This window comes from Meleagris gallopavo, chromosome 10 (assembly GCF_000146605.3).
Source record: "Meleagris gallopavo isolate NT-WF06-2002-E0010 breed Aviagen turkey brand Nicholas breeding stock chromosome 10, Turkey_5.1, whole genome shotgun sequence".
NCBI classification, from domain to species: domain Eukaryota; kingdom Metazoa; phylum Chordata; class Aves; order Galliformes; family Phasianidae; genus Meleagris; species Meleagris gallopavo.
This window is the reverse complement of record NC_015020.2, coordinates 23,707,520-23,714,308: the sequence shown is the minus strand read 5'-3', so window position 1 is coordinate 23,714,308 and position 6,789 is coordinate 23,707,520. Positions and strand designations below refer to the sequence as shown.

General features: G+C 39.9%; 1 protein-coding gene across 2 annotated transcripts in view; it reads right to left on the bottom strand.

Moving 5' to 3' along the window:
- ELAVL4 (ELAV like RNA binding protein 4) overlaps positions 1 to 2,785 on the bottom strand; it is a 39,105-nt gene extending 36,320 nt beyond the window's left edge. For both annotated transcript variants that reach the window (XM_031554917.1, XM_031554918.1), the window contains exon 1: positions 2,542 to 2,785. In XM_031554917.1, coding sequence (XP_031410777.1) covers positions 2,542 to 2,770 — 229 coding nt within the window. In that variant the 5' untranslated portion in view covers positions 2,771 to 2,785. The remainder of the gene's footprint in view (positions 1 to 2,541) is intronic.
- Positions 2,786 to 6,789: the final 4,004 nt, after the last annotated feature.

Below are 6,789 nucleotides of genomic sequence, written 5' to 3'. Positions count from 1 at the left end.
TGTTTCTCCAGACTAGCTACTTAACATGATTTGGTCTGTGACATTTTCCATGCCTCTAAACAAATATTTTAACATTTGTTTACCAGCATACATTTAGCTGAGATTTAAGATAAAATTTTGAGCAAACAATGAAAAATTCAAAAGCAAACAAACCCAAACTAATTGTTTCAGACTTCACCAGTTCAGCGCAAGTAGCTTAAGAATTTAATATTTCTTCTACAGTACAGCTTCACTGTCAAATAAATCTACAGTGACTTTTAATATGGAAAAGCAGCAGAAACCCCCTGAGAAGTCAGTTACTCTTGTAACAGCCTACTGCTTTAGTAACCCTGAATTAATACAAGGGTGAAAAACGCACCCTGAAGTGTAGCGATGCTGTATCATCACAGGTCTCAAACCTGATCAGATTAATTGTTTTCACAAATTAACAGGCTTTGGAAGACAATCCTGCTGGCTTTTTTCCTACCCGAATTTGGTTTGGTTAATTTCTACTTGCATCACTTTTTAAAACATGGAGGCTCTACTTCACACAGGGATTGTGTCCAAAAGCATATATATAAATATATATATATATTTTTTTAATTAAAAGGAATATTTGCTATGAAGTTACTGAATTAAATTCTTTATAAGGTTTTTAAAGAAAAAAGTATAGGTAAAAAACTACCCAAGAATGTGTCAGTGAGATCACTTTCTCACATCTTCAAATATAGAGACAAAAGCCTGGAGATTAAATAGAACAACCAGATGAAGTAACAGCTCTCCTGACAAAGACTGCCAATTCTCTACAAAAACACAATATCTAGAATTCTGAGATTCTGTTTCAAGGAAATCCCCATCAACAAGGAACACGGGAGGCAAAAAAAGTTACTAAAATACAAGATCTGCCACAATCAAAATTCAAGCGAGGCACACTTGTAGATGAGTTAGTAATTCACTTGGGTCTCGAGTAACTCACAGTTCTCTTCCCCAGACCATTTTCAGACTGGAAAGAAAAAAATATCTGGGGCTAAAGCTTGTCTGGTAGTAGATATCAAGTGTGTCATTTTGGGGTACTGGGACAGACAGGCATGTAAAAGCAGAGAACTTCAGCTCTCGGCATGGAAATTTTTGGAAAGGAGAATACGAGCAAATGGTTTTTCTTTTAAGTTGAAAAAGAAGAAGAAGAAGAATAAATAAAAGAAGTCAAGTTGATTTTTCAATCTGTTTTTTTCCATACCCTGAAGCTGTGCCCCAATCAGAAAATATATTGAAATAGATACATCATGGTCAACGTGCAAACAAAGCTCTACCGGACTACACTTCTGAGGACTTGAGCTGCCCTGGGGCTACTGCCATTTATTATGTGCCTTGCGTTAAACAAGAACATTGCTGTATGTCAGGAAGTAAATAAAAAAGAAACATTGCATGTTTAGATGTACTAAGCAGATAATCCTAATGCTGCCAATAAAACAGCTGCCAGGCTGTTACAGATGTAGGTATGAAGACTTGTCTTTTCAATTCCTCATTTTGACAGTGCCTCTTTCCAGATGATGCACACTTAAGCTGCCAAGAGCACATACTTGAGAAGGGACTGCTCCTATGCTAGAACCCTTTCCTTCCCAGGTCTGCTGCATTTGGTGCTGAACATAACACTGGTGACATGCTGAACAGCAGAGACATTTCAGCTGTTCACTACCTACAGTGCAAGTAGACAACCTATAAAACTAACCCATAAAGCAAACTACATGAAGTCACTGCTCACCCCCGCTGCCGTTCTGTCCATCAGTGAATTTCTGGCTGTGGCAGCAAGGATGCAGAGGTGCATCAGCACCTACCTACACCTTCTTTAGCAAAAGTGGAGACACCACTGTCTTCCATGAGGTAAGATCTGTAATTGGAAGCTTTTCTCATACTGAAGGCACCAATCAACGGGTGCCACCCCACAAAGGAAGAGGTCATTGCAAACTATGGTGTTTTCAGGAAACAAAGTTCATTAGCCAATAATCATATAAATGTTTAAGTGAGATCTGGAGCAGTAGCTCCTAACTACACACCGCTGTGCTCCAGGAAGCCAGAGATAAGGGGCTGTGAGGGACACACAGAACTACTGTGGCTCTGAAATGTTAACATGCATAAGTTTGATGAAGATACTATGAAGTCCACAAGAAGGCCAGAATTGTGAACTGTTGGTTGGTTCAAGCAACTCAGATACTGTTATACAACTGAGTCAACGTTAATCAGGAAAAATAAAAGAATGATGAGGCAAGTCATGTCATCATCTGAGCTCTGCTGCAAGAAGCTGCCTAGGAAGCATTAAATACACGCACACTGGTAGTGTCTGTTCCACTCCCCAGAGCTGTATGTGGGCTGAAGAACAAGGGTTCACCTGTGATCTTCAGCCAGTACACAACTGAAAACTAAAGGCTTACCATCAGATGAAGCTTATTATGATACCTGCAGTATTTCAAAGCACTTGCAACATAACATGCACTGAGGTTTTGCTGACCTTAAGTGTAAGCAGACCCTGATGTACAGGAAAGCAAGCAACACTCAAGAGCTTACCTGTGATTTTGTCTCTCACAAGCTTGCAGGATTCTATTTCACCAATGCTCCCAAAGAGACTCCTGAATTCCTCCTGGGTCATGTTCTGGGGTAAATAGTTGACTATGAGGTTGGTTTTGCTGTCATCTGTGGCAGCCCCCGTCTGCATGGGGGAAGGGCAGTTTCTACTGTTGCTGGAGGGTCCATTGGTTGTATTGGAAGTAGGGCCATTCGACACCTGAGGCTCCATGGTGCTAATTATCTAAATTAAAGAAAAAGAAAAAGAGAAGAAACCTTAAGTTTCAAAGATATAACTGCTGTTTTTAAAAGATACTTACAAACGAATGAGTAGGTAGCATTCACAGCCAATTTAGATACTTCAACAAAAGAAACCGGCTTGATTCCTCTGTTATTGTTGCAAAGTAGGTCATGCTAGTCTTTGGCTGTGAGCATATACTAAGATGCAGTTTAAAAAAAATCCTTTTTGTTAATGCAAAGCCGATTTCTGCTTTCATCACACAGCCATTTTCACAAATGTATATTTAAACCACATAAATTTAATTATAATTTAAGGTAATAATCATAATTAAAATTATAGTTCCATTAAATCAGATGAAATAAGTGTACAGCTCTATACGAAAAGGTAAAATATTTTACCTATTTAATAACTGTATCACAGAGTGCAATGACAACAACATTAACCAAGCACAGCCAATCTGCAAAGTGTCATCATTCCAGCTGCCTTTAGTTAATAAAGGCACTGTGTCCCAAGGCATACCACCTACTGGTTCCTGGGATGACCTATATTCTCCAGATATATTTTTTCACTAACGAACTGACACCTCTTTAAATAATAAAGCCCTGGATCTGCAATCTTCAGAGATACAAAGGTCTTCAGGTAAGTTACTGGAAAGGTTTAATCAGATAAAGCTTATTCAGCGCAGAATGGTATTTTAACAAGTGGTTCTAACTTGAAACATGAAACTCCAATTTTTCACCAAGACTTCTCTAAAATGCCACGTAAGAAGCCATTTTGCTCACACAGACAGGTGACTGTGTCCCTGTTGTCACAAGCATACCCAATCATGTGGGCACAGCTGCCTGCATGCCCCTCTGCCTGCAGGATACACACTGGAGAACGCAGTCTGCAGCAGAGCTGAACAGACATGGATGAAAACAAACCTGGGTGCTCCAGGGCTCCACAGGGACCTGCTGTGCCCAGGGATGGGGCAGGACACAGAGTGAGCAGGAGCCATGGGAAGGTGCACCACAGGAAGGGCATGGAGGAGAGCTACCAGCACTGAGCCTCGTGCTCATCTCATCCTGTAATTATTATAATTACTCATGACTTAATTAGCTTTCTTTTTTGAAGCCAGGGAGGTATGTATTGCAACAAATTAGGCTTGTAGTTGGGTTGAGAGGGGGGCACCAGAACAGAGGAGTATGATCTAAAATTAACTGTACCAAGGTGCTTAAGTCTCTAATTAGCTTAAGTTCTGGTCAACATTTTTTGTTTTTACATTGATACATTCTAGCCTTTATTTAAAGCTACGTTTATTAAATAATCCTTCATTTTCATCAATGGAAACAAGTTTTAAATTACTATGATTTTGATTACTGGACTCCGGAATACAATACGTGGTTTGACCATTTCCAAATAAAAGGAAACCTTGCTACATTATGCTTGAACAGCAAGGCCTTCAGCCACAAAGCAGAACAGTTCCAAAGAAGTGCTAACCTTGAGGCAGCCAGCAGCCTAAGAGCCCCACTGCCCACTCTGGCAGCCACATATGCCCAAACTCCACTGACACCTCAAGTGAGGCAGCACCCACCCATACGTTCAGCACTGCAGACCTTCTGCTTACCCAGAATTAGCCATACTCTCTTCCCCAATCCGATTTCCGACACGTATTTACTCACACACACTAAGTGCTTCAGACACCACTAAATCTGTTTAGCTCAGATGTCCAGCTGGAAGATAATCTTTTGATCTCCGCATCTCTAGCCTTACGGCGGGTTCTTGCTCCAATCCTAAGCTTTGCTAATAATCCACTGCTCATGCAGGCTCCTGCCACTCTAGAGGTAGTACATCAAGCTCAGCATGCTTAAATTATACACATACAGACACACCATATCAGTCTCATTAAAGTAAAATCCAGTTGGGGTTTTCCCATTGTCCCCCCCCCAGGAGCTGAGGAGGAGAACACAGGCCATCTCAGGCAGGACAAGGCCTGGTCCTGCCCCACCAAGCAAAACCTGACAGTTAGCCAGGTTCAGTCAGAAGATGCAGCGACAGAGACATGGCTAATAACAGTGAGACGACTTAGAGCTGCATCCTTTCCAACACAAAAGCCACCAGACACACTGCAGTTTTAGGTACTGGCCTGGCCCTCTGAAGCCAAAAGCACTGCTCGTGGCTCCAGCTGCAGTAGAAGCTGGCCTTCAGCACAGCGTGCTGACAGAGCTACGTCACCTATTATTAGCAGCAGCAACAAAAGCTATGTATAGTTCCTCACGATAAACAGAAACCTCAATCTCTTAAAAAAAATCTATTCAAAATTTGAAGCTGGCTGTGTCCTACTTCCATGTTACGCAAACTCCTTTTAGCTGCATTTTAAGCATGCTTACCCTCGATGCAGTAAATACAATTTAAGGTATTTAACAAATACAGAACACTGGGAGTACATAGGCTGCTCAGTAAAGTCTGTTCTTGAACAAATACACTTCCTCATATAGCATCTCCAAATACCTCAGTGTAAGCCAGTGTGACCCCAGGCACCAGGGTTTCCTCCTGGCTGCTCTTAGCTCCAATCAGATCTTCTGACTTGTCAGTAGTAGTGAAGCATTTCTTTTCCTGTTGGCCCTTCAAAAGTACTACAAAATTGTAGATCACTACAAATTGACCAGTATATAAAATTTAGATAAGAGACAGTATTTATTTACTGCATAATTTCAAGTCTGTACAGAGCCATTTCTGCATAAAGGAGCTAAATGCCAGAGGAAGCAGAGAAAGTTCTCACAGACCAAAAGGTGCATCAGTTATTTTACACATGTACTGATTCACATCATTAGTAAAAACTTAGAAAATTAGTAAGAAACGTAAATCCCAGTCCTCCTTTTCACCACTGTCCTCAACTCTACAAATCAATGAGAACATTGACAGCAGTTGACTTAACATTAAGAAGCTGTCAGCAGACAGTTCTTTGAATTCATGTAGTTATTCTCACGTGAAGTTTCAGCATACCATTCACCTCATCTACAACTTGAAGACAGAGACTTTGAATTCAATACTTATATCGCAATATGAATATTTTCCAAGTAGATGCTACAGTTTCCTCAGCAAATAGTTCATTCTCATTATGTTGTAATTACTGCTGATAACATTAATTAATGTTAGTACTTCCTATAAAATCCTATGAAAAGAGGTTATGAATTTATCTTTAGCTCACGAAGGGCTCACCTGGATATCTACAAAATAAATGTGGAAAACCCACCAGTGACTGCATACAAAGATTTTTTGAAATATAAATATACTGTAATACCTTAAAGATCAGTTATACCTCCTTACACGCTACTTCAATCTAGCAACATCTTTGTTGTTCTGCAGCCCTTCTCTAACCTACTTTAGCTGGAATCTCACTAATGCAACCACTGTGTACTAACGTGCCCATGCTACTGGTACAGAATCACAGCTTTTTGCTCCCCCTCTCATTCCCTTTCTATATACAGATAAACAATAACTGGATAAAAAAATAAACTGCAGTTACTATTTTTATACATTAATAATTTAAGCACCAATACTTTGAATGTTCCATGTTTGTAACATTCAAAACCAAAATTTGTAAGTCTGCAATTGCGTTTTTTATTTTTCCAGTTAAAAAAGGCAACTCATACCTCAAATTCTAGGTACATTTCAGATTGCTGCTTATAAGAATTGCTTCTTTGTGTACTACTTTTCTCAGGATGGCAATGCATCAGCCAGGCACCAGGTATTTTGATTTGACAGATTTCACAAAAGGAAAGCTTTGCTGCTCAGGAATTCAGCATCAGCCTTGCCTGCATTCTGCAATACGCTGCTTACCAAAAGGCTTAGTATATCCCCTCCTACAAAATATCAGCAGCACATGCATATTACAGCAATCCCTACATTCCAAACTATATTTCAGAAATACTTGTCGTATCTCCTTATACATTTTCTCCAATTAATTCAATTAATTTAATGCTGCTGAATTATTAGTGCCAACAATAACGCAAAGAATACCTGTATGT